The 26,134-nt window shown below is 48.4% G+C and overlaps 10 protein-coding genes across 10 annotated transcripts; 5 read left to right on the plus strand and 5 right to left on the minus strand.

The window, feature by feature from the left end:
• Nucleotides 1–73: 73 nt before the first annotated feature.
• On the minus strand, nucleotides 74–665 carry N7510_000501 (GFA family protein; the record flags this gene model as incomplete). The annotated part of the gene is made up of 4 exons (XM_056972430.1): nucleotides 74–324; nucleotides 399–462; nucleotides 514–560; nucleotides 614–665. 4 exons carry the CDS (start codon nucleotides 663–665, stop codon nucleotides 74–76), a joined length of 414 nt encoding a protein of 137 aa, XP_056837547.1.
• A 1,051-nt stretch (nucleotides 666–1,716) lies between these two features.
• N7510_000502 (uncharacterized protein) lies at nucleotides 1,717–4,958 on the minus strand (the record flags this gene model as incomplete). The annotated part of the gene is made up of 3 exons (XM_056972431.1): nucleotides 1,717–2,109; nucleotides 2,181–4,628; nucleotides 4,680–4,958. The coding sequence occupies 3 exons, from the start codon at nucleotides 4,956–4,958 to the stop codon at nucleotides 1,717–1,719; spliced, it is 3,120 nt and encodes a 1,039-aa protein (XP_056837548.1).
• A 2,835-nt stretch (nucleotides 4,959–7,793) lies between these two features.
• N7510_000503 (uncharacterized protein) lies at nucleotides 7,794–9,422 on the minus strand (the record flags this gene model as incomplete). Its single annotated transcript, XM_056972432.1, has 3 exons — nucleotides 7,794–8,819; nucleotides 8,876–9,184; nucleotides 9,234–9,422. The coding sequence occupies 3 exons, from the start codon at nucleotides 9,420–9,422 to the stop codon at nucleotides 7,794–7,796; spliced, it is 1,524 nt and encodes a 507-aa protein (XP_056837549.1).
• A 548-nt stretch (nucleotides 9,423–9,970) lies between these two features.
• N7510_000504 (adenosine deaminase family protein) lies at nucleotides 9,971–11,068 on the plus strand (the record flags this gene model as incomplete). The annotated part of the gene is made up of 1 exon (XM_056972433.1): nucleotides 9,971–11,068. The coding sequence occupies one exon, from the start codon at nucleotides 9,971–9,973 to the stop codon at nucleotides 11,066–11,068; it is 1,098 nt and encodes a 365-aa protein (XP_056837550.1).
• A 383-nt stretch (nucleotides 11,069–11,451) lies between these two features.
• N7510_000505 (cytochrome P450) lies at nucleotides 11,452–13,335 on the plus strand (the record flags this gene model as incomplete). The annotated part of the gene is made up of 3 exons (XM_056972434.1): nucleotides 11,452–11,711; nucleotides 11,769–12,542; nucleotides 12,609–13,335. 3 exons carry the CDS (start codon nucleotides 11,452–11,454, stop codon nucleotides 13,333–13,335), a joined length of 1,761 nt encoding a protein of 586 aa, XP_056837551.1.
• Nucleotides 13,336–13,552: 217 nt separating this feature from the next.
• On the minus strand, nucleotides 13,553–15,500 carry N7510_000506 (uncharacterized protein; the record flags this gene model as incomplete). Its single annotated transcript, XM_056972435.1, has 5 exons — nucleotides 13,553–13,626; nucleotides 13,682–14,941; nucleotides 14,992–15,048; nucleotides 15,108–15,128; nucleotides 15,185–15,500. The coding sequence occupies 5 exons, from the start codon at nucleotides 15,498–15,500 to the stop codon at nucleotides 13,553–13,555; spliced, it is 1,728 nt and encodes a 575-aa protein (XP_056837552.1).
• A 967-nt stretch (nucleotides 15,501–16,467) lies between these two features.
• N7510_000507 (glycoside hydrolase family 43 protein) lies at nucleotides 16,468–17,852 on the plus strand (the record flags this gene model as incomplete). Its single annotated transcript, XM_056972436.1, has 4 exons — nucleotides 16,468–16,643; nucleotides 16,708–16,867; nucleotides 16,944–17,658; nucleotides 17,740–17,852. 4 exons carry the CDS (start codon nucleotides 16,468–16,470, stop codon nucleotides 17,850–17,852), a joined length of 1,164 nt encoding a protein of 387 aa, XP_056837553.1.
• A 1,132-nt stretch (nucleotides 17,853–18,984) lies between these two features.
• Nucleotides 18,985–20,589, plus strand: N7510_000508 (Protein flp; the record flags this gene model as incomplete). Its single annotated transcript, XM_056972437.1, has 3 exons — nucleotides 18,985–19,110; nucleotides 19,160–20,130; nucleotides 20,181–20,589. The coding sequence occupies 3 exons, from the start codon at nucleotides 18,985–18,987 to the stop codon at nucleotides 20,587–20,589; spliced, it is 1,506 nt and encodes a 501-aa protein (XP_056837554.1).
• Nucleotides 20,590–20,871: 282 nt separating this feature from the next.
• N7510_000509 (uncharacterized protein) lies at nucleotides 20,872–22,879 on the minus strand (the record flags this gene model as incomplete). Its single annotated transcript, XM_056972438.1, has 5 exons — nucleotides 20,872–21,677; nucleotides 21,731–21,935; nucleotides 21,985–22,175; nucleotides 22,308–22,522; nucleotides 22,581–22,879. 5 exons carry the CDS (start codon nucleotides 22,877–22,879, stop codon nucleotides 20,872–20,874), a joined length of 1,716 nt encoding a protein of 571 aa, XP_056837555.1.
• A 1,277-nt stretch (nucleotides 22,880–24,156) lies between these two features.
• N7510_000510 (Major facilitator superfamily domain general substrate transporter) lies at nucleotides 24,157–26,028 on the plus strand (the record flags this gene model as incomplete). Its single annotated transcript, XM_056972439.1, has 5 exons — nucleotides 24,157–24,211; nucleotides 24,263–24,336; nucleotides 24,399–25,532; nucleotides 25,588–25,692; nucleotides 25,747–26,028. The coding sequence occupies 5 exons, from the start codon at nucleotides 24,157–24,159 to the stop codon at nucleotides 26,026–26,028; spliced, it is 1,650 nt and encodes a 549-aa protein (XP_056837556.1).
• Nucleotides 26,029–26,134: the final 106 nt, after the last annotated feature.

Here is a 26,134-nt window from a genome sequence, read left to right on the forward strand (position 1 = left end):
CACAAATTTACCCGGCCTTTGATCAACCCAATCGAGCTCCACAACCAAATGCCGAAGCTAACCCTTCCCCAATTTAACCAAACATCGGCTCCTGCTTAGCCCCTTCCACAGCAGCGAGATAACTCGGACGGTCCTTAACATAGAACTCAACATCGACCTTGCCACCGAGATTGGCTTCGCCGTTATCCAGAGTCCCGGCCTTGACACAGGTCATATCAGCCAGGACCTCCAGCTCGGTATACACGCTCGAGCCGCAGGTGGGGCAGAAGAAGTGCTTGTTGACTTTGCCGCTGCTGCCAACCGAGTCGTAAGTGCTGGGAGTTCCTGGTACAGAAGATTAAAGAATTAGATCATGGACGGTAACCGAGGAGAAACAATTGACAGATGCGCCTGCATACCCTTGGTCACCTTGAAGCTGGTGCGAGGGACCACGGCGTTTGAAGTGAAGGCGCCTCCGGTCCACTGTTTTGTTGTTTAGCACAAATCTAACCCTCTCAACGGGGTAGGTGCTACCTTTTGACAATCGATGCAGTGGCAGAGTGCCGCGGTATACTTGTCCGCTGGCAGAATATCAGTGAATTGGAATAAGGGTGGAATGATGTAGAGACCATACCTTCAATGGAGTACGTGACGCCTCCGCACATGCAGCTGCCGGTGAAAGTCATGGTGTCTGGCGTTTGTTATAGTTGACAATCTCAAAGTTGTGTACCTTGGTGGAATCAGAATTGAAAAGCGTAATGGGGGCCGGGTCTTTATAGCCCCCGCCAGGCCTCTTTCCTCGGCGTTTCATTTTTCTTTTTGCTCCACCTCCAAATCCCGGCGCAGGGTGGAGGGGAATAGGATCTACATGTCAAAAATTCCAGTCGGGTGTTAAACGAGGTATGTTACGATGCAATTGGCTGCCACAGAAACCTCGAACGATCACGAATTTGACTTGTGTGGTTTTCAAAGTATTTTACCCATTATTCTCTCTACAGGATCTACTAATATTCCGATCTAATCACACAAAACATTACATCGCAAATGACCCGGCGCAAAACACTGTGGCTCACACTGCACATCGGGCGACTCGCACTCCTCACCGCAGGCGTTATTGATGATACCTAGACACACCGACTTCATATTTCCGGGGCATTTAACGGCAGCCAGCTGAGAATTAATCAGGAATTTGCAAAGAGCGACGATCTATATGCATATATAGCCCGACAAACGTCTACTACTTCCTATTATTGCTTTGTTCGTTCTAGTTCTCGCCTCTCGCTTGCTGAGTAAATCCGAGCATGCCCCTGATTATCTTAACTAGATCACTGATCATTATATAAGCGCACGGATCTGCTCACAAGGGATCGTCTGATTGTTCGTCGATTGATGTAGTATCAGCTGTTCTCGACGAAGAGGACTAATCTGACCATATTGAGTACTTCCAGGGTCAAGTCCAACTTGATGAAAGTAGCTGGCCGGCGAATTGTCAACAGAAACCAAGGAAAGTTTTTTGGAACAACCAGATACGGTTGCAACAAGAGCTCGGATCCAATTTTTTTTTAGCAGAGTTATGATGAGGAATCCCTCAAGACTAAAAGTACAAGAAAGAAAGAGCTCGATCACTTCAGGGCTACATACGGCCTCTTTATCTCGTTACACTATCTCCCCCCACAGTCCGAGGAATGGTTGGGAAAAAAACTACCTAGGTATAGTATGCTCCCTAATGGAACCACCTCAGAACTCCCATTGTTGCAACCAGTTTAACATTAGGGGTACAGAGATCGGTCCTAGTGATCTCATCACGGCGCTCGCTTCTTGCGCTCGCCGGACATCCAGCACCACTGAAAGTGCCGAGCTTTTATCTAGCAGTGCGCGGTAAAAGCCCAGCAGCTTGAGCGCTGGTTTTCTACGTACCTCGGCACTCGTCGGGCTCTGGATGTTTTCGAGTTTGTTTACCCAGGCGGCTAGTTCAACTGGCTCCACCGCGTACTTCTTTTGGATGGCCGGAATCAGCGACGACCACGGCACCTTTGACGGGTTCGTCAGATGAAAGACGGCACAGAGGTTCTTAGATGAGTTTGCACGTCTTGTATTGACAATCTCGCCCATGATCGACGAGAGCGTGTCCTGAACGTTCGCGCGATCAGCATGGGTTTATTATTACCAACAGTCAGCGGCGGAAGCTGCTAAGTCCTTACCACGGGGATCCAGTCAACTTCCATAGCTCCTAGGCAATTAGGAACTTGACCCAGCGCTTTTGACGTCGCAATGATGGCCGGAAGCCATTCATGCTGATTCCATTGTCCGCGTGCGGTAGTCGGACCTGCAATTTGTCCCACACGATATATCGTTGTTGCTATGCGGCACCGTCGCGAGGCTTCGAGACAGATGCGCTCTGCCACATATTTGGACTCGCCGTAGCCCTGTGGGAGAACTGCTGCGCAATCTTCTATCGGAACTTCCGGGACCGACGGCGCCATGTCCGGGGTCCAGGCACCTACCGTACTAATGGAGGAAACAAAGTGGATATGGGCGTTGTGCCGACTATCAAGGCTGAAGTCAACAAACCGGCGAACGCCGCGGATGTGATCATCTTCGAAGGAGTCGACTGAGTGGTTAAAGTCGACTTTCCAGGCGTTGTGGATGATAGTGTCCACCGATTCCAACAGCTCTTGATATTTAGCCTCATCAAGAGAGAAGTGCGGTTCTCCGAAAGAGACTTTGAGGAATTCTAGCTTGTTTTTCCAGTCGTCTTCCTCCACATGTAGGCCTTTCTCTTCAAAGCTTTTCTTCTGCCGCGATTCGGCGTCTGATCGATTCAAGCAGTAAATCTTCGATACAAACGGGCTACAAAGAAAGTTGTAGAGTAGGTATGTCCCGAGTGAGCCTGTTGATCCGGTGAGAATCATAGTGGAGTGCGCCTCCATGTTGTTCTGGAGGAAGCGCTCGTCGCGCACGGGAAGATCGGCTGTGTACTTTTCTACTAGGCCCTGTATCTTCTCTCCTCGAGAGATGCCTGTCTGCTGCACATTGTCCTCTAGAGCAGCACAAACGACTCGCGATAACTGCTCCACGGTTGGGTTGCTATAGATCGTCTGCGGAGTCATAAGCCCTGCTTGCACATCGGGTCGACGCAGTTGAAGGCCCTCTTGGATCACTCTAGACACCTGGATAGTTGATAGAGAATCAAGCCCAGCGCTATAAAAATCCTGGTCGATCGGTATGTCTGGTTTTCCTAACACATGAGCGATCGTTTGGCGAACGTATGTCCTTACGCTAGCTTGGTCTAGGGTGTCAGGGAGGTAGTACTTCAACTCCTCCTCTAGACCAGCAGAATAGATTGCGTCGATCTCCTCTTTATAATCGCGGAGAACAGCTAGCCGCTGCGTTGTGCCCTTTGGGGTCCTCTTGAAAGGCTTCGTCTTTGAGGCAAGCCCGATCTTGTTTTTCACCACCCGGCCGTGAGCGACGATGGTTGCGTTTGCCGCTTGCACGGCTGGCCAGATCTCTTCGATGAACATTTTGGTCTCCATCTCTGGCACGTCGAAGGTTGGCTCTATCAACAAGCCCGCCTGGAATCGAAATTGTCCAATGACTACTGCCTTCGAGACAAGCGGGTGTCCCTCCATGATGATCTCCATCGTGACCGGGTTAAACTTCTCACCGTTGCTCAGAACGATCACATCATCCCCCCGGCCATAATATTTCCATAGACTTGGTATCGTGGGGTGTTGAGTGAAGAGGTCGTTGGTTCGGTAAACATCGACTTTGGGGAAGGTGTGGAAGATACCGTGGAAGTCCTGAGTCTCCTGTCGCTGTAACACCATTTCGTATAGATCATTTCCCACGGGCTGCATCTCCGGCCCATATTGTGGGTGCCATTCGAAATAGTTCCAGTTACCTGGATCTTCTGGAACCATCGCTGGTATCCAGCCGGCCTCACTTGATCCGATCACGGACACTAATTGTGTATAATTTCGCAGACGATCACCAGTCTCTGGTCCCAGAGGAGCACCCCCAAAGTAGATAGTTCGCAGCTCATGTAGACATGCCAGTGCCTCGTCGGAATGGCTGAGATCTTCGAGCAGAGATGGCGGGTATACTGCCGCCGTTGGGTGACCCTTCCGCATCAGCTCGACCAAAACGTCCACCGATGGAGGCTTTTCAGGACCAAGCAAAAAAGGTGTCCCATGGAAGATACTTATAACAAACGCCATGAATCCCATAACGTGGAAGAACGGCGTCGTGGTTAACACAAGATCCTGGTTGCTTAAGTTAAACATCATACTTGGCTGGCGACCTGGTGGCCATTGAAGTCGAGTGACCGCATCCAAGGTACCGAAAAAGCCATTCGTTAGATACACCGGCTTGGGCATACCGGTTGTTCCAGAGCTGTGGATGATACACACTGTATCATCACTAGTCTCGGCGAATGAATTTGGGGATCGATAGGAGCGAATCCCACTCTCATCACTGAGCATGGCCTTTAGGGTGGGAACTTCGAAGACACCCACATCTGGAGATAGATGCTGAGTTCCCAGAACCCGGCTACGGTAGCCATCGCTGTAACAGACCTTGGTACAGCCCGTTGCCTTCAGGAGATGTACATGAACTTCGTCAGGATTTCTCGTAGACAGAAAGAAGGGCTAGAATTCCATCAGCAGGCCAGTACCGCAACCTTGTTATAGTATCCATACCTGAAAACCAAGCTTCTGGCATGCGAGAAAAAAGAAGCAGTAGCGCACGTCGTTTTTCCCCACATACGCTAACGTCTCGCGGGAGCGCGCGGGCTTAAGCGTTTTCTCCATCCACCCACATAGGATGTTCACAGCGCGAGATACATCTTTCATTGACAGAGTTTGGAATCCATCAGACAGCTCTGCTCCCCGCGCGACGACTGCAAACCGTCTCTCAGGGTCTGTTTCAGCGACATCGTCGACGACCTTTGAGAGCAGCCTTTTGCCTGCTTGATCCATAGTATTATTGTTGGAAACACTACCGGTATAAAAGAAGATGAATTATTACAGGGAAATTATGGGGACAGAGTACTGTCAGATGAAGAAAGGGAGGCACAGGAAGATCGCTTTATAGTCCGAGACTCAGCATGGTGGCGAGAAACTCTACCAGAATCGGCGATTTACCAAAGGAGGATGAACACGGTCCTACGAAGCATTATTTTTGAAGGCCTACCTAGAATAGTGGATGCCTAGATCGAGACCGGTAACAAATTCGACCATGTAGATGCGGTATTGGCGTCATCGCCATCCCACTTCACCTGACTAATTATTCCGCCGGGCCAGGCCACTATCACGCCCCACCTGTCATAGACTCGTCGGGAGAAGTCCGTAATCAACGCCTCAAAATAATGGTCCCCGGCATGATTAATATACGATTAACTCGAGCCCGTCTACCCACAGATCATCCAAGCACCGTTTACCGTAACGGGAAGGGGCGCAGCATGAGACCCACTGGCTCTGTTCAGCCCCACTTTGCTTCTTTATCTCGCCCAATCATCGCGGAGTAACTAGCATGCAGATCATCCAGCAATCCTAAAGCTTGAACCGTTTTCGGTATATGCTTAGTCTGGCCCGGTTAAACGGCCCTGGCATGGTTTCGTCATAATCGCAATGTTAACAAAACTGAGCAGGGTTCGTTTCCCTATGCTTTATACTATCTCGCGTCTTCCCCTAGAATTTAGCTAACACTTGAAACCCTCATCATGTATATAAATTTTTATGCCCTTTAAGAAAGAAACTAGAATTTAGTCTTGATGCCATCATTTTATTCTTCCTTTGAACCACGATTACCACGATTACCAGTGCTTGTTATCTCTAGTGATATAACGGGTTCTAATATTAGAAGAGATGACAAATGTACCGGGTGACGCCGAGGTGATGACGGTTCGATGGATGCTCGTACGAGAAGTGATAGAACCGGCGGGGCGTGAGCAGCACTGAGTCGAGAAATGAGGGATGACCCATGGAACGACATCGCCGACTCGGCGAAGCGGCGTTATTCAAAGCGCAATTCCCGCCCGATTCGCCGGTCGGCGCAAATAGTTGTCGTGCTGAGGAATCATCAATGACCCATCAAGTGATATCGCTGGTTCGCCTAAATGGCTGCCGCCCTGTCGGATGGAAGATTTAGTCGGAGGAACTTGCTTCCCCGCGGAGACATCCACATTCCTCAAAGAGTATCGGGACCCCAGCATCGATCGGGAAACTTCAGCCTCCCGCTTTGATATAATCACTCAAACATGCTTAAATCTACCAATTGGACCTCGTGTTTGTATTAAGCGTTGGGATTGGATGGAATCACCTGAGGGATAAAGTGCAAGATAACATATATATATAAATACACTCATCCGGACATCTCAAGCTCCTATTTGAAGCATATACGGAAATATCGAGCCTACACGGGAGGGATACGTCATCCTTCAATGAGTATTACTCGCGTTATGAGTTTCAGTGACCGGCGTCCTTCTCTAAGTGAGGTTTTGCATAATACGGCTCCTCACCCTTATACTTTCAACTCTTTTACAGCCCATTTGGCCCAGAATCATTGCCTTGAGCCCCTCGAGTTCATCCTAGAGGCCAGGCGCTATAGGGATAGCTATGAAGCTACTCTCTTAACTGATGAATCGCCTATGTCTCCCGATCAGCCCAAATCATGGATATTGCTTGAGCACTGGCAGCAGCTTCTGTCAACATATATTATCCCGGGTTCACCACGGGAAATCAATTCGAGAGGCAACATACGGTGTGACTTGCTAGCATACCGTAATCCAGAGAAACCTCCTGCTCCTACGACGCTTGACGCGGTCGAAAATGAAATGCTTGAGCTACTGTCACACTCGATTTTCCCGTCCTTCTTGAATGATTCAATATCAATGTCGAATATCACAACACGGTCAGACAGTTCGCACAGGATTATGACAGAGAGTGTCTTGAATGAGTCAATATCAATGTCGAAAATCACAACAAAGTCAGACAGTTCGCACAGGAGTATGACAGAGACTGTCAGCCCAACTGTGGTATCACTATGCAACAGCCAGGAGAAAACCAATTCGACGTCCAACCTAGATATCATGTGCGCAAATAACGAAGAGAGCTGCATCTATCTGAGGGATCCTGCATCTAGGTTCAGCCAGAGCAGCAAACCCCCTCTGCTTGATTGTTTTCGAAGACCGTGGACATGTACTTGGCACCAAAACCTGAGAGAACTTTTTGTGGAGAAATTCCTACCACGCTGTGCTTTTAAGGTCAGAAATAAAAAGCGAATAACGGGTTAATCTTGGTATAATTGCCTTGGTGTACTCTATTAGTGGGACGACTTATGGCACATCATGGTTGTTGGTACTTTTAAACCAAGGCAAACGGAAGGGAACTACCTGACAGTGTTCTTTCCTTCTCATTGTCTGAGTAGCCGCCCGGATTCGCTGTTACCGACAACACTCATTACAGTGCCTCGATGTCCTTCACGTTCCTCTTTTGGATTGTTCGGTTTTTGCTTCCTCCAGGGTCTTTGGAATCCCTTCAAGATACCCCCACACAATAGACTCGATGTCTTGTCTTGTCTTAATTTACGGTTTTGGTTGGCTCACTTCATGGTCAGAGGTACCCAGAGGCTCCTCAAATGTACAGTAACCAGAACCACATTGTCTAGTCTATTACCTCTTGTGTTTTGGGTTGTAAAACGCACCAGAGATACATACTTGGTGAAAGTGCAGAAAATTCTACGATAACCAAATCTGTAAGAACAGGGTCCAGCCGCAGTTTGCATAGCGTGCCCCAAAAACAATTCGTGTCTTGTCAGTAACGGTATCTGAAGCCTGGTGTTTTCCAGTCTGTGATATCTTCATAGTCATCCGATACCAGCTGAACCTGGTTCATCACATCCACCACATTTTTCGAATTGGGCTCGACATTTAGCACCTTACCGCCACCAATAGCGCCTGCATTTCCAGCGCTGCCCTCAAACCCCTCTTGGCGCACACGGCTAGCATTCGTCCATTGCAGGTAAGAGCGTAGAACTAACGCTAGCATAACAGCTAAGGCGTAGCAGATCATGATAGCGCGGAAAGCGGTGTTATAAGTTGGTGCCTCACTACTAAGGAAGAACTGTGGCCCAGAAATATTTCCAGCGCAGTATGCTAGGAAGAGCATTGCCGTCACTGTCATTTTCTTCGTTACCCCGCGGTAGTTGGCCTGCACAAGCGACAGAGCGAGCGGCATCGCCGCCGGCCCAGTGGACAGCAAGAAATATCCAAATAATTGGATACCCAGGACGATGTGAGCACGGGAATAGATTATTGCACTGCCGATGACGCAAGGGATCACAACGGCAACGATTAGTAGGCAGTTGACTTGGCGGAAACGACCAGCAAGCCAGCCTGTGCCAGTGATAGCGGCAACGGTAATGAGCGAGTAAGGGATAGTGATCAGCGTCGACTGCAAACTCGTGAACCCGAACGAGACAATAACGATATTTGCAAAGTTCTGAGTACCTCCATTTGGGATTTGAGTCAAAAGCTCTAGTCCAAAGATAAGCCAGGTCTTCGGATCCATAAGGCACTCGACGACCTGATTCCACTGCCAAACAGTCTTCTCCGTTGCACCCGTGCCCGCAACAACAATCCTGTTAGCTGCAAATTGACGTTCCTCTTCCGACAGAAATTTTGACTTTGAAATCGAATCTGGTAGCAATATCCAGATAGCAAAACCCCAGAGAAAAGTTAAGAGGCCGAGGACGATGAACATCCACCTCCACGGCCCAACATGGTCACTGACGTGCCCTAGGCCATAGGCGAGGAGGCTGGCAGCGATGCCACCAACGCTCTACAGGGCAATGTGAGTTTTTATCGTCCGAATACGTGAGGCTGAAGGGTACGTACATTGCCGGCAAACCACAGACCTGTCCTGGTGGGAATCTCATCGCGCGTGTACCAGGTCGACGTAATAAACATAAATGCTGGTGTAATAGTTGCTTCAGCGACTCCGAGCAAGAAGCGAACGGTCATAAGACCCCCAAAGTTGGTGCAGGCTGCAGTGAGGGCAACCACAGCACCCCATAATAGCGTGTTGGCCGCCAAGTACTTAGCGACGGGCAGACGCGCAATAAGCATGGTGGTCGGATAGGCCCACCCCAGGTAGCCAAAGTAGAAGATTGAGGATACCCAGCTATACTGTTGGCCAATTAACCCCTGGTAGTAGTATTAGTGTGGTTCTTCGTTCCTGTCGCAGAGATCTTACGGTGCCATCAGAAAGTCCAAACACGGACGCACTTGATAGTATCGTTTTATCCATGAAATTGAGCATGTATGTAATGAACAGCAGGGGCACTAATCGCCTGTCAATCTTTCGCAATACTCTTTTCGCCAAGGCATTGTCCGTCGCCTGCTCCACAGCAGTTCTGTCCGGAGTGGTGCTTGTCTGAGCCATATTGCCAGTATGCTACTCCCGCAGGATAATGAACAATTTCAAAGGATAAGCAGGAAATATTCACACCACAGGGGTTTCTGTCTTCTTATTCACATGTGGGCCATCCCATTCTTATCTTTCCCCGCACTTCCATTGGTTTGAGCCCCGCACCCCTGGTATGTTATGGCGGAGAATGGATCTTCGGGTGGACCATCGGACAAAAATGTGATATGTAAACCTTTGGCCAGGTCTCAGAGGGCTAATGATAGTCACAAACTTAGTGAAATGCTCATTATCACCAACGTTGACTACTGCTTCGTATGACTAATTTCAACATGGAGCGTGGGCTTTAGCGGCAGATTCGGAGTTGGCCGACGTGCGTTAGATAGTTCTTTAACTAATTGACTAGTAAGTGAACTAGATAACTTACTTATTTAGTTAGATTCTCCTCTTTTAGTCATCTAAGATCTCTAGAATCCTCCATATTACCACTCTGGCCTTCCTACCAAGACTGCTGTTATCTGGCTGCTGATTCCTCAAGTATCCTTAGCTATCACTCCACATTGATCATGAACGGGCTCTCCATCTCTCCTTTTATCACCGAGCTACCCAAGGTCGAGCTTCATGTCCACATCGAAGGCACCCTCACGCCAGCTCTCCGGTGGGAGTTAGCAAACCGCAACAATATCACTCTACCCTACGCCACATTTGAAGACCTTAAAGCTTCGTATGCGGTGACCTTCAACCACAGGCCCGAGCTCAACGGCCTCCAGCCCGGTATCCCTACCTTCCTGGAAGCCTATTTTGCTGGGTGCGAAGTTCTCTGCACCGAGACCGACTTCTATGATCTAGCCATGGCCTACCTCCGCCGCTGCGCAGCAATGAATGTGCGCTACGCTGAGCCATTCTTCGATATTCAGGCACATACGCGCCGGGGTGTCCCCGCCAATGCGGTCCTGGATGGCTACCTGCGCGCACAGCACGATGCAGCAGAGCAGCTTGGTGTGCATTCGCGCTGGATTATGTGCTTTCTGCGTGACGAGCCTGTAGACCAGGGCCTGCTGGCGTACGCTGAGGCGCGGCCTTGGGCTGCCGGCACTGTCGAGGGCGGCAAGGGTCTATTTCATGCCGTAGGGCTTGCGAGCAATGCATACGAGAGACCGCCCATGCTCTTTGAAGCAGGGTTTGCGCTCGCCCGGGCAGACGGCCTGCATATCACCATGCACTGTGACTTTGGACAGAAGGACACGCACGCACACATGACTGAGGCCATCTTTCTGGTCTGCGATGGCCAGGGATCGGAGCGTATTGATCATGGTCTAGATGCCGAGGACCAGGAGATGCTATGGCAAGCGTTGATAGATAGGCAAATCGGTCTGACCTTGTGCCCCCATGCATACCATCGGAGGACAGCAACAGAGGTCTTGTTCCCAAAGATTAGAAGACTGTGGGAGAGAGGGGTTAAATTTTGCATCAACAGTGACGACCCGACCTTGATGCATGATGTCTGGATTGATGGGAACATGGAGAAGATATATACATATTGCGAGTTCAGCAAGGGAGAGATGGTACAATTGGCAAGAAACGCAGTAGACATGTGTTGGGCTGAAGAGCATGTCAAAAAGGCCATATATCAAGAATTAGATAGCGTGGACATCCGTGAATAAGGAACTATTATCGCGGCTTTCCCTCACTGTCCGAATGCTCCAGATGCCCCCACTAGTGCTCTAACAGATATTGGATGAATTCTCCTGTTTGTTTCTCTTGGGAGAGGTGGTAATTCGCCCCCTCAATTGTTGGGCATTGTCAGATTCATCAAAATCAGAGAGTTATTATTCATTCGTAGTTTGCACTGCCATGATGGGACACCGTGGGTCGGATTTTAAGGTTTTGTCAAGGCCTAGAACGAACCGATGTTTTGATCACATGACTAGAGTTTTCCCCCCCCTGGGAGCCATATGGCACGACTTGTATTCACGGACGTAATATTAAATTTCTCGCCCTCTGGCCGGTTCCAGGCCCAAGCACTATCTACCATCTAGCCCTCCAGATGACGACTATGATGGCTATGTTGACCTTTCATGGCCAATTCAGGGATTTACTATTTACATCTAATGGCTTGCTCGCATTGATTGGGACCTTGATCAGCATCACTGCATTGACTTATGTGGCCTCGAAGATTCAGGGTGCCGTCACAGTGCGCAATAACCCTCATGGAAGCCGCCCGCCAACGCTCCCATACGCTATCCCACTGCTTGGTCATCTTCCTGAGTTCTTAAAGGACACAAGAAAATTCCTAGCAAGAGCCACGTACGTTTGACGTCGTGATGAAATTCAGGGAATTGGTGTGCTAAACTACATGTACAGAGCTCAATATGGGCAGTCCACTCCGGTCCGGATACAGCTCCTCAACCGGCATATGAGCCTCCTCAAAGGTGCTGACAACATAACGGCCCTTTTCAAGAGTTCCCGGGACCTAAGCAGCGAGCAATGGCTCGTGCAGGTGTTGGTTAATGCATTCGGTGTGGAGGTCGCCGATGCACCTTTTTATCTGGCCGACGACACGGGAATCAGCAACCAGCCTGACCCTAGAAGCAAGATGGCGAACCCAGAGCATCGTATCTTCCATCTGGTCTATAAGTCCGTCCACAGTGGCTTAGGCGGACTTAGCCTTGCGGAAATGGAGAGACAACTTGTGAGAAATCTGTCTACTCAGGTCTATGAAACGGATTTCAAGTACGACACGTGGACTGAAATCTCGGATTTATACGGCTCATTTATCCGCAAGATCTCCTTCAGGGCATCCATCGTATCGCTCTGCGGACCGCATGTCTTCAAAGTGATCCCGACCTTCGATGACGATTTCTGGGTATTCGACAGCCTCATGCCAAATTTGTTCAAGGAGATTCCGCGGTGGCTGGTACCGGCGGCGTACAGGGCCAGAGATAAAATGAAAGACAATTTACAAAAGTGGCAGGCCTTTGCCCATGAGCATTATGATGTCTGCCAGGGTCAACTGGACAAGAGGGAATGGGAGGAATTCTTCGGATCTAGGTTGATGAGGACGAGACATGGATTCTTCCAGAAGATGCCGTTGAGCAAGGAGACTGTAGCTGCAGATGATCTTGGATTGATTTGGGCGTATGGAACTCTTTTCTCCTTTTCTCTCTCTCCTTTTTTGAGCCAAATCGGCTGACCCATAAACAGGGCGACCGCAAATACCGTCCCTGCGACCGGCTGGATGCTATTGGAGGTTCTTCAGCGTCCGGATCTTCTCCTGAGAGTCCGGGAAGATATTGCTCCCTACGTCTGCCGGGATCCATTAGACTCTAGCCAGATTGCCGTCGATATTCCCAACCTCTGCCGCCGGCCCCTCCTCCAATCTATCTACGCCGAGGTCCTGCGCCTCCATTCCGGCACCGTCATCAACAGAGTACCCACATCTTTTGATTTCCACCTTGGAGGGTGGAATTTCAAGAAGGGTGAGCAGATCATTGTTTCCAACTACAATACCGGACGCAACGAATGCGTCTGGAACCAAGGCACCTTCGAAGACCCGCATCCTGTCGATGAATTCTGGCCGGAGCGTTTTATTGTTTATCCGGATGATCCCAACAGTGGTCCTGTCTTACCATCTGTCCTACAGCAAGAAGCAAAGAAAGAGCAAGTCTCGACACTCTCGAAACCAACTTTCTGCCTCGACGGGACGGCTGGGTCTTGGATCCCCTATGGTGGAGGTACTCGGATGTGCCCCGGTCGGCATTTCGCGAAGGAGGAGATGATCGTGACGATGGCGATATTTCTGTCGGTGTTCGATATTGAGCTGCTGACTGATAAGAACTCTTGGATCCAGCCGGATTTGAATTATTTCATGTTTGGTGTTATGCATCCGAAAGGAAAGATACCCGCTAGGATTCGGAGGAGGGAGTTCTAAATGATAGTTATATTAGGGTATGTACTTCATCGTGGGTCGCGGTTTTGATTCTGGGATTTCTGCCGTCTTTGCAGTAATTGGCGTATGCTACGTGAGAGAGTCGCTGTTCGAAAGGGCTCGATTATCTATAGGCTACCCATATAATCATGAACGACAAGTAGGACTTTCATTGGTCAGACAGTGAGACACCACTACGAGACACAGAGCAAATTGATCATTAGGCGTTCAGGTTCAGTGGCGATACGCAAGAGAATGAGTTCAATTGCGGGATTGTGAACGCAGTGATCATACCTGAGAGGGGATTAGTACGTTACTGACATGACGGAGCAGAAAACGACGAGCTCACCTTCGATAGCAGCCCAAACACCAAGGCCACACATAGATAGAGACGCCAGGAAGTAAATGATATGCCAGGTATTGAAAGCGACCTGGATCTTCCCTCCGCTGAAGAAGCCGCGGATCCATCGCTGAATGGTAGATCCCTCCCTGCGCACTTGTCCGGTTGCAGGGTCGAAGCCTTCTCCGCGCTCGGGCCGGATGGCATTCTTTTGAATATCGAAACCGAGCGCGAAAATTGGGGGAAGGGTATAAGTCAGGTTGAGAAGCATGGAGGCAGAGATGAGGCTGTTCAGGCCAAAGAAGTCCGGGATGGCTGCGGCAATGATGAAGGCTATGGCCCAGTACATTGGAACGATGCATGCGTAGAAGATCTTGCCGCGCTTGGTTGTCAGTGGTGGTGCGCCCAGGATATCCAAGAAGATATTGTTGTAGATGACCTTGATGCCGATGTTCCCGTACAAACCACCGCTGATTAGGGAGGCGCAAAGTGAAACCATATTTCCCACTGTTTGCCAGCCATATATGCTGACGCCCTGGTAGCTGGGATTGAAAGAGTATTGACCTTGAAGGTAGTAAACGACACATCCGTAGGTCAAGTACAAGCTGTAGATGAAGAACTGCGCTCCCCACATCGCCTTGATGAAGTCCATTGGCCGGCGCATCTCAGCCATAAATTCGACGAACAGCTGCGCTCCAGCGTAGGCCAGTACGCCAGATAGCATGCCATTTACCGAGCCGATTAAACCATTGGGAGGGATATTGTTGTAGTGTATAATCGGTGGATAATTCCCATCCTTGTCGGGCGTGATAGTAGATGAGTCTACCGCACTCCCTGCTGATCCCAATCTCGAGATCGCGTAGTTAGGGGGTGAGTTGGCCATGACCCCCATCGTCATGATAATCACAAACACGTTCATCCATACTCCAGCGTTGGCCACCCATCCATAGGCTTTGAGACTGCGGATTTGCGAAAAGAAGAGGCCAGTGAAAGCGAAGATCAGCGGGCAGGCGGCATAGCACAACTGGAATCTGGACACTTGAGAGATGTTCTCACCGAATACCAAAGTGACCGAAGAAACAAGGAACAACAAGGACACTCCCTGGAGAATGTTCGTCACATGGCGGCCATATTTGCCCCAGGTCCGGTATCCAAGATCGCCGTAGTTCTTGACCGGAAACTGGTAGCTGTCAACACCCAAGAAGACGCGCCAGATCAAGTAGCCGGAATATCCGGCCATTAAGCCAAATACAGTGAAGAATACGACACCTGCGTCAAATCAGTGACATCCTGGGGCAAGAGTGAGCGGTTCCGCGAACCTGGGCCCCATCCCAACGTTCCCATAGTGAATCCAGTGCCATATGGACCCATGATGTCTGTTGCACGGTGAGTCACCCCATTTTATGGATATCTTGGTTCGTTTGGATTTCTATACCTTCGGCAATAAGATACCAGCCTTTAAAGCGTATATCAGCTATCATGATTAAAGTGGCTGTATTATCGAGTACTTACAAGCCCCCCAAGATGCCGACCTGAACGAACGACTAGCATTAGTCCATTCTTCGTCAGAGATATGAATCCGATTCTCATCAGCGAAATCCGTTGCTGACAGGTGGGATTCCTCTGCCAAATCCGGCTTCGAAACGATGTCGCGCAAGCTGAATTTCGGAGGTTCGTAGGTTGACTCCTCCTCCCTTGTTTTGTTCGCATAGTAGTGGTACTCCTCAAACGTCACATCCGGATCATACGGCTTGCGAGCCTGGGGCTTAATATAGGTATTCTGCACCACCTCTTGGGAGGCCGTGCTGGGCTTGGGCTTCTCGTCCATGTTGTTCGGACGTGGTCACGTGAAGCTATATCTGCAGAAGGATCCTAAGCGCGATTGAAAGACGGAAGAATTGAAAGAGAAAATAACTAGCAATATGTTTGATGTGATCCACAATCGCGTTTTGAATACATATATATAATAAATATTCAGCTCGAGACGGATTCCAGCCTACATTTTATTATTGCGGAGTCACGCGGGGTGAAAAGCGATAAGCGTTGCGTTCGGAGTGTGTTCGGAGTGTGTTCGGACAAGGATCACGGCGTCGGGTTGCTCTAGGTGGTGTGTGTAAACTGTCGCCTGTCCGGACCCGCGAGCTTGCAACTTGTTCGACTCGGCCTGGCCTATAGGAGTACTTTTGAGGGACAGACTTGAACTATCCGGAGTAAAGAGGCAAGATAAGGATTCCTTAAGTATGCTTGGACAAAACTTACGGCAGGGGGTTGATTTTGTTTGATTTGATCTATTCCTCAGGCTTCTCAACGACCTCAGGCCGTATGCAAGCCCTAGTCGATGTATCCTAAACAGTAGTAATCCAGAACGTGCAAGATCCCACACAGGGTATTCCCAAAGACGGCAGTGTTCCCAGACGACAATATCCTCGATTCTTAGGCGGTGGTGTTCAAAACAACAGTAGTGTTCACAGCGCAGAATACGAATACGATGCGGAAAATCCGTAAGAAACGAGAGTCACTTTGACAAACGTTGGGTCAGACCCGGGCCCGGAAGGGTCTTTGCAACTCATCGACCACCTCAAATTTTCCGAGGTGGAACTCTATGCCACGCGGCTGGGGAATGCGGGGCACCTCAACCTAAAACCTTGCTTGCTAGGTTAGAGAAGCATCCTAGATGGGCACGGCCTTACTTATAAAAACTCCGTCAAAAATATAAAAGCCGCCCGCAATTTTCAAGTGAAGCCCTAGAAAACTTGCTTTCCACTAACCACTGCCACACCCATCAAGCCATCACCATGCGTTTGCTAGTGCGATGGCTCGTCCTTTCGTTTGCTTTCCTAGCAAATGGCCAGTCATTTAATCCTAACGAGGGAGCAACGCAAAGCCACTTTGACGCAGCCAAAGTAGGCACCAATAAAACAACAAACGCGACATACTCGAATCCCATTATGACAATCAACGCTGGCGACCCGTAAGTAATGCCGATACAGAAAGTTAATTTTTCCAGGTGCAATGTGGCTTAATTCTCTATTCAGATTTATGACGCGCTATAATGGTTGGTATTTTTTCACATATTCGACCAACGACAATATCACCTTGAAACGCTCTCGTGCTATGACGGATAATTGGGACAATGCGGAAGAAAAACTTCTCTTCAATCCTGATCCCTCTAGTGGTGAACCCTGGGCCACAGATGTAAGCTGGATGCAGTGTCAATTGACTCTATTGATTCAATTATTCCTCAACAGTTTGTGTCTGATACGTTTTACAGTTATGGGCTCCAGAGATCCATCACATTGGAGACCGCTGGTACATCATTTTCAGCGCAACACCCGATGCAGATGCACCTCACCCACTCCAGGATGCCATGTGCCCTTTCGAGTGTCCCGCTATTAACCACCGGATGTTCGTACTAGAAAGTGACGGACCCGACCCCTGGGCTTCGAACTATAACATGAAGGGAATGCTCAATACATTCGACCAATTTGCTATCGATGGAACCTATTTTCAATACAAAGATCAGCTTTATCATATCTACAGTTGCTGGGAGAATACGTACAGCGCCTGGCCTGCTAATCTCTGCATCACTCACCTGAACAGCCCTTGGAACGTTTCCTCCAATCTCATTGACAGGCGGATGATTTCTGTCCCCAGTGAGCCCTGGGAACAAGTTCCGTACGGGCGGCCTGTCCGGCTTGCGACGAACGAAGGCCCGCAACAACTCACCAATCCTAAGACGGGTCAGAACTTCGTCATATACTCGGCGGCTCGGGTGAATACGCCTTTCTATTGTTTGGGTATGTTGGAGCTTGTGGGTGACAATCCGATGAACTATCAAAGTTGGCGAAAGCACCGAGAGGGCTGCGTCTTCCATCAAAATCCTGACGCTGGTATCTACGGAACGGGTCATGCGAGCTACACAACTAGTCCCGATGGGACGGAGAGCTATATTGTCTATCATGCGCAGACGACGGATAATCCTTCAAGTAAGTGTTGTAGTTTTATCCTCAAAGTGTCTTTTCATGTTTAACTGGTCAATGGTGATTGTACTGACTCGTTCCGAAAAGCGAATCTCTATCGAACGGTTCGCACGCAGAAGTTTACCTGGAATGAAGATGGAACGCCGAACTTCCCAAAGGCTTTGAATGGCCCATTTCCAGTGCCCAAAGGCCAAAGCTAGTGCTGAAGAGATGTTGACTCCGTTTTAATAGCTGGCCTTTTTATGTCTTCTGTGACTTATTCTTCGTTAATGGAGATGGACACTAGATGAGTGACTATCCGCAAACCAGATATGGCGTTCTGGAATTATGTGAAGAAAGGGGAAATAATGCCATGAAAAAGAAAGTGAAAGTAGTCAATGAGGTGACCTCAATGACGAATTGCCGCAGGTCGGTCTCGCTGATAAAATGGGAGATATAAAGAGATAAAACAAGATCAACTATCTGTTCATACAGCCATCTCATTTCGTGTCCGATTCTCAGGAGACCGAGACATCTTCTATTTTTGATCTAGTAGCCTTCGCAACATAAGCTGGGTCGCGCGACGAAGGCGGCGTGATAAACAGACCCTGTAATGCAATGCCCGAGGCTTCCTCGGAGAGCGCCTTCGGTCGAGTGGCTTCTCTAAAGAAGAACGGAAGCCATAGAAGGAGAGAAGTATGTAGGATTGTCTATAGAACTAAGAGAGACTTCAGAAGATCTTATACAAATGGTCACATGACGGGTGCCTGAGATCCGCAACAGCTTCGTTTCAGTCCCAAAGCCTGGCATCGCCATAATGCTAACTGATAGTTGGAGACCGTCGCTCAGTGGGTCGTGCCACACAGTGATGATTTCGGGGGATTTTGCGGGACTGCTTGAGAGAAAATGGTTTGTTCCTCGGGGCATGTCCTAGACTAGACTTAAGGTGCTAGGGGAGTGAGGGGGTTGCTGACAGTAGTGACTATCCGAGCGAAGGAGCAAGCGGGGAACCCAAAGACATTTTCTTTGGGGACGACGTGGGCGAGTTAGCGCCGAAGTCGGGATATCCGGGGAACATCGGGGTGAGATCGGTGTATGCACAGACATGTTGGGATTGTGCGCTAACGGAGTGACCTTCGCCGAGATTGACTGCGACAGGTTTTTCATATGAACTTATCAGCGCGGCTTTTCCGCCTGGCTTTGCCGCTAAAGACCGAACCCCGCACGAACATGCCGCAAGGACTCAAGGGCAACTAGCACGGATTCCGTCGTGCTATAACCTATGCGATAGAACTAAATTGATTGTGAATTACTTCTCCAGAACGCAGAGAGCAAGTACCCAGATTGGGCAATATGGAGAGCGCCAATGAGTCCCCATTGAACAAAGAGTTTGAAAGGCTCGTACATGAGACTTTGGCTCGCTGGCATGTTCCTGGCGTATCGGTTGCTGTAATTGATGGTGACAAGTCTTGGGCAGAGGTTTGTGTCTAATTTGCACAAAGACAACAGCCATTAATGATGTCGACAGGGTTACGGCATCGCTACTCTTCCATCAACCCCAGCGACAGCATCGACACTCTACTGCGTGGGCAGCACTACTAAAGCATTTACCGCTGCGGCAGCTTCTCTACTAATTGATCAAGGAAAGCTTTCATGGCACACGCGACTCTCCGACGTAATTGGAGATGATTTCATCCTACCAGGCGAATGCGAGACAACTCACATCACTCTCGAAGATGCGCTCAGCCATCGTACTGGCATGCCAGGACACGATCTCTCCTATGGGAACGAGGGTGGGCGATCAGCAAAAGAAGTCACGCGAAGCCTACGTTACCTCCCTTGTACTGCACCGCTCCGTACAAAATGGATGTATAGCAACATTATGTACGTCGCTGCTGCTCATGCGATCGAAACATTGAGCGGCTCGACCATTTCCGATCTCTTCAAGGCGCAAATCATGGACCCTCTCGGTATGCAGTCTACATACTTTTCAATACCCGCAGCGCAGGAAGCAAAAGACCATTTTTCACAGGGATATTACTACGACGACGATGTCGGCGAATATCGAGAAGTTCGTCGTCCAGTCGGCGATATAACTATAGGTGCTGGGGGCCTTATCTCTAATGTGTTGGATTTTGCAAAATGGGTACGGACAATGATCAAGGAACTTGGCCCAATGACCAAAGAAGGTCATAAGCAGATACGAAGCCCTCGAATGTTGAAACCTCCACCTCTGGAACACTTGCCCTTCACTAGTGCAACGTCGTATTGCCTGGGGTGGGAGACTGCTGTTTACCGTGGCGTCCAGATATACATGCATGCAGGTGAAGTGGAGGCATATGGAGCATACGTTGTTTGGATTCCCTGTCTGGAATTTGGCGTAGTTGCTTTTGCGAACACTGCAGTAACTTCAAACTTTGTCCAGCAGGTACTGATATGGACATTGATTGACGATAAAATGAAGACCCCAGTCGAAGAGCGATTTGACTGGAATAAAAGGTTTGTGCTTTGCTACCCCGAGACTTTCAGTTGATAGCTTACCTTTGCAGAAACACAATGTTTTCTCAGAGAATGTTTGGCGATTATGATAAGGCCCTTCAACGACACTTCCCTCGACTGCCACCTAGCCGAGCCTCACCGAGCTTACCACTGGCAAGCTACTTGGGATCATATAAACATCCAGCTTACGGTAACATAACCATCACGTTGAAAGACGACAATCTGTACATTCTTCGGGCAGGATTTCGCTGGGAAGTTGATATCGTGCTTGAGCATGTAAATGGTGAGCATTTCTTGGCGAGAATGAACTCCATTGTCAATCGTGGTGGATATTTTTTTAAGGATGCCTTCCCCTCTGAATTCAGGGTTGGCGACGCTGATTGCGTTCCTGCTGCATTCGGAGCAAGGCTAGAAGAGGAGATGGGAGAAGAAAAGATATGGTTTACCAGATGTTCCTAGACGAAGATAGGACTGTCGCCTTGAGGCCCCTTTACCTGGTCAAATTTCATAGATAACAAACTGTAATATATTTATGGGTAGACCTGTGAGGTTGTATCGTAGTATGAGAGCAATTCCTCGAATTTCTTCCACTAGCCCGCTTGATTTTTGATGTTCTCGTGGCGTGTCCTTGAATGCAGAGATAGATACTTACGTGTTTTTTTTCCTTGCTTGATTTTCAAATATTCTGGTGTCCTATTACTCTCGTAGAAGATTGTAAACTATGAAAGACCCAAGAACAAGCTAAGCAAGTACAGCCAACCCCATCAGTAGCATACTCAAAGCGGCAAAATCTTTACTCGCGGAGAGAGTGGTTGTTGCGCCACTAGTCGGCAGAGACGATGGCTTTCCAGTGCCACTAGAGGGCGTTCCTGTGTCTGTCGCATTGCTTGCCGCTAGCATGGCATCTACCTGAGTCCACAGTCTACAAGCGGCGATGTCAATGGAGCCAGGTGCACTTGAGTTGCCGAAGATCATCCCAGGGGTCTCAAGCTTGCTTGATGTGATTTGAAATTGCGGCCAATGGATAGCTTCAGTCGACGGGCTAGCGTTTTCTGCCATTGCTGTCCACAAACTCATCATTTGCTTGCTGAGATTCCACTCCAATGGTTTTCCAGTGCAGGTTGTGTTTTTGGAAGGAAAATCGAAGTGCAGGTTACCGAAGATGCAGGGAATTTCGGCGGTGTGAGCGGCGCCAAACAAAGATACTTCCGCCTGAGGCATTGTATTTAACCATGCACAAGTGGAATTGTGGGTAAATTCGTACATCCATGCAGGGAAGTTCTTGCGTGTGGCTTGCATTGCACACTGATATCCCGAACATTTGAAGTGGACATCGGTATTGACGGTTGCCATGGCTGCAATCACGGCCAGCCCGATTGAATTAGTAGCAGATTTGAATAGAGATAGAGGATAATGTTTCTCAATAATCTGAGCAGCAGTGCCCCAGTTGTAGCGGAGGAATTCCGTGTAAGCAGCTGGCGTGGCTAATTTTACCTTCTCCTTACTATCATATTTGGTGAGGGTATCCATCATGCCTTCTTTTTGATCTTGAGATTTCGCCTGGTTAGCCTTCATCTAGAAGAGACGGTGATACGCATACTATATCCAAAAATTATCGGAACTTGTATTCCACGAGTCAAGGGATTCTCAGAGATGACAATGCCGTCCACATAAGGCCAGAATTCGTGCAAGTATTTAGTATCAATACCAACATAGCTGATTGCTCCAAGTCCCTCATTTAGGAAGGCATCAGAATTATACGCGTGCTTTAGATCGGTAACATTCCTAGACTGGAGACAGGATTTCTGTGGAGAGTTAGTGTCCATCTAGAAGATAGGGCGGTTCCACACTCACATCATAAACACTGCACTGAAGGCTCTGGGCATATGAAGCACCAGTATTCTGCAGGGTTGAATTGGACATGAGCGAAGGTAAAGCGATCGATTCCGCGATGGCACTATTGAAGAGAGATGGTGCTTGAGGAAGAGTGGAAATAGTAAAAACGTCCGTAACGCCAGCTGATTGACCGAAGAGAACAACTTTTTCTGCATTAGAAACTCATCGTTAGCTCTGAATGTCTTGCTTGGTTGCAAAACATACCTGGTCGACGCCAAAAGCAGAGATGCTTTTTTGGACCCACTCTAATCCAAGCAGGAGATCTTGAATTCCTTGGTTACCATGGATCCCGGCACTGCTGAGTGCCATAAAACCGAGGGGCCCAAGCCTGTAGTTGATTGACACAAGAATCGAGCCATCCTCCGCAATGTTGCAACCATCGTATAGAGAGTAATCGATTCCGCCGCTTGTGTCCGACCCGCCGTAGACCCAGATCTTGACAGGGAGCACGGAGTCTTTGGTGGCATTATATGGGGTCCAAATGTCTAGATAAAGACTAAAATGATCGATATGTTAACGAAATAGCGCACTGCAGAATCAATGGGTTGAATTACCAGTCTTCGTTTTCCGGTCCAGGTGGTATCATATCATCTCCGAGCTGAATGCAGGTGGCGGCATGAGTAGTTGCTTCAAGCACCCCATTAGGGTATTGTTTACTGTAGGTCTTTGGAGGCTCGAATCGTAGGTCTCCAACGGGAGGTTCAGCAAAGGGAATTCCCTTATAGAAGACTGCATCTTGTCCATTGCTGCACTTTTTACCATGAAGAATGCCAGCGTCAATAGTGACCGAAGGCGTTGCTAACGCTGCGGTTACAAAAGTCGATAGCGAAGTTGAAAAAAGCAGCTTCATCATTACTATTGTCCAAAAACGCACAGAGACGAAGAAATTATCAACGGGATGTGTACCAGAGACTCCACTTTATATAGGGAACCTCTATGCTCCATTACTTTCTAGTATCTAATTTCGCAATGATACCAAGTAATTGCTAGTAGTAAGGCTGGATCAACTTGATGGGCCTTGCCGATGTCTGCCTGGGACTTAGTTTGATTCGCTTTCCTGCCCTAGAATGCAGATGAGCCAACAATAGTTTCTTTGGCCCCAACACCAACTCAATTCGCGCAAATACTAACCTATTTATAAACACGCGCGCCAACACTGACTGCGAATAATTTTCCTAGATAGGCTGAAGGAGAAACTGTTATTGTCACCGTCTGCATTGGTGATTAAGATTTGCATAAATTTTACCTATTCTGGGCATGGCTAAAGCGAGGTGGCCGGGATAGTTCTAGATCCATAGAGCTAACCCTATTTGGGCATGAAAAACGCAACGCCAATCAACGCATGGTCGGAAGTATATATTTATCACATTGGGGAATCGGGATATTTTCTTATTTAAGTTGACCAAACCCATTGCATTTCGGCAAAAATGCGACGTCCCGCCTAATTTTACGATTGAGTTCTATTTTTGGCCCTACATCGCTCTTACTATGTCTAGTGAATAAGGCGAGATAAAGGTGGGGGCCAATAGCTCTCCCTTCCTTAAGCTATCTAGCCATAGGGCATATACCGAAAAACATACAATTCCCAGAATAGTTTATCAGGTTTACCTTCCATATGTTGTATATCTAATATACCTCTCCACTTCAAGTCACAATCTTGGAACAATTAGGCGCCAAGTCTATCCGTCCAGGGCAGATCTCCACTGAGTAATGCTTAAACTCCATCAAATTCATTCAATACTAGTATATAAAGAAACGCATTACAGACTACGTTATTTCATTATTACGTATACAGTGACAAGGATCAGTAGAATATTTTTGATGATATTTGCTGGTTTGTACAGCTCACCTTTCTTTCCCAGGCTAACACATGTTTGGCCCCAAGTCAAGGTTTCTTTGCATAACACGGGAAGGATTCCATCCATGGCGCAGACTAATAGAAATACCATGACGTTGCCGGATGTGCGGTGATGGAAAAATATTCGTTGATTGGATAAAATAATCTCCACTAGATGCTGCTCCTTTGCTACGCGCTCTCTATAAGAAGCAGAACGTATCCAACTGTCGACCAGCGCAGGTTTGAATCTTGAAAATTTTTCCCTACCACTCCCTACTGTCTAGATGCCCACGATGTCCACCGACGACTATACCAACTTCCCGCCAGGGACGCATATGCTGGAAGACCGTATGTCCCTTATGCATTCCCCTATTCATACACAATCTGACTTTGATATAGAAAGTAGCAATGGAAATGACAAGCAGGAAATTGTTCTCAACCCTACACCTTCGGATGACCCCGATGACCCTTTGGTAGGGCAAAATCAGCTTCAATCACAACCTTGGAAGTTATCATGAACTAAACAAGAATTTAGAACTGGTCCACCTTTAGAAAAACAGTGAACTTCGGACTCACCGGTACATACGTCCTATTTACCTTTGTCGTGCTTGAGATTGGCTCCGTCGCACAACACACCTACAAAAAAGCCCTGCACTTGAGCTTCAATGCCTTCAATCAAAGCGCTGGTGCCTCATACGGAAGTCTCGCGATAGGATGTCTTTTCCTCATTCCCTGTGTGCACAAATTTGGTCGACGACCTGTGTACCTTATAAGTGCAGTGTTGCAATTTGCCGCTGCAATTTGGTATGCGAATTTTACAACCGCCGGCGAAATGATCGCCGTTGGTTTGCTGGCTGGTATAGCAGGATCAGCCTGCGAGGCCATCGTGATAATTACCATTGCCGACCTGTTCTTCGTGCATCAGCACGCTCGTATGAACGGTGTCTTCCTCTTTATGCAGAGTCTAGGTACATTGGGTGGTCCCATCGCCGGGGGGTACATTTTAAGTACTATGAAGCCGTGGCGATGGTTGTGGTGGATAACCGCCATCCTCGTGGGTTGCAATCTGCTGCTGGTTCTATTCTTCTTCGAGGAATCCAAATATGTTCCGCGATCCAAGTCAACTGGGAATAAAATCTCCAAGAGGAACGAGTATCCAGATGCCAATGGCTTCTCATCATCTGATAGTGGAGAGAAATTCAACGACAGTAACGAGCCACCATATGACTCAACTGTGGAATCCCAAACCTACCCTCGCAAAACATATCGTCAGCGCCTTGCACTGCTGACGAAGACCGATGTCCCGATCCTCCAGAGCTTTTATCGACCTCTGATCGCCCCTTTCCTGTTTCCTGCCGTTGCATTCACTGCAATCCAGTACGGCTTGATCCAGACATGGTTCTCTGCTACCACAGCAACTGGAACCAGTCGCTTACCTTACGCACCTTACAATTTCCAACCGAATGACATTGGTCTATTCAATATCGGAGGTTTCATTGGTGTTTTACTCGCTGCAGGCACCGTACCTTTCCTGAGTGATTGGCTTGTTGTTTGGCAGTCTCGCCGAAACAAAGGTGTCTTCGAACCGGAAATGCGTTTGTGGCTGCTTTTCCCTGCTCTCCTCTTTAACTCTGTTGGCTCCTGGATTTTTGGTATTGGACTTACTCGGGTATGCTTTGTCTTTCCTTCTATTTAAACAAATAATGGTTAACATCTCCTCATAGTATTGGCCTTGGATTAACCTTGCCGTCGGCAATGCAGTTTTCGGCTTTGGATTTATGGTCACTGCCGATATCTGTCTGACATACCTAACAGATTGTTATCCCCTAGTAAGCTCGATCCAAGTCTTAAGATGACATAAGGGACCATAGTAACAAAGTCAGATCCTCAATGACGCCCTTATCTCTGTGGTCTTAATCCGCAACGGCCTCGCAATGATTGTTAGGTTTGCATTGAGCGACTGGATCAAAGGGATGGGTATCCAGAACACATTCGTTCTCATCGGAGTTATCTCCCTTGCTTCTATGATCATGCCGGCTTTACTTATGGTCTATGGTAAGCGTGCCAGAATACACACTGCGCACAAGTATTCGGAATTTGCTGCCAATCAGCAAGCTCAGAGACCAGATCTTCAGCAGAGATGTCGGACACAACAGATATCGTAATCTGTCAAGTGGAAGCCTATATGTTGCGGTGAAGCCGAAATCTATGAAGACATGTTATCATACTTTTAGGGAAATATAGGTGTCTCACAGTTGGGCTGACACATGG

This window comes from Penicillium lagena (assembly GCF_028827675.1).
Source record: "Penicillium lagena strain IBT 129212 chromosome Unknown utg000001l_segment0_segment0, whole genome shotgun sequence".
NCBI lineage: Eukaryota > Fungi > Ascomycota > Eurotiomycetes > Eurotiales > Aspergillaceae > Penicillium > Penicillium lagena.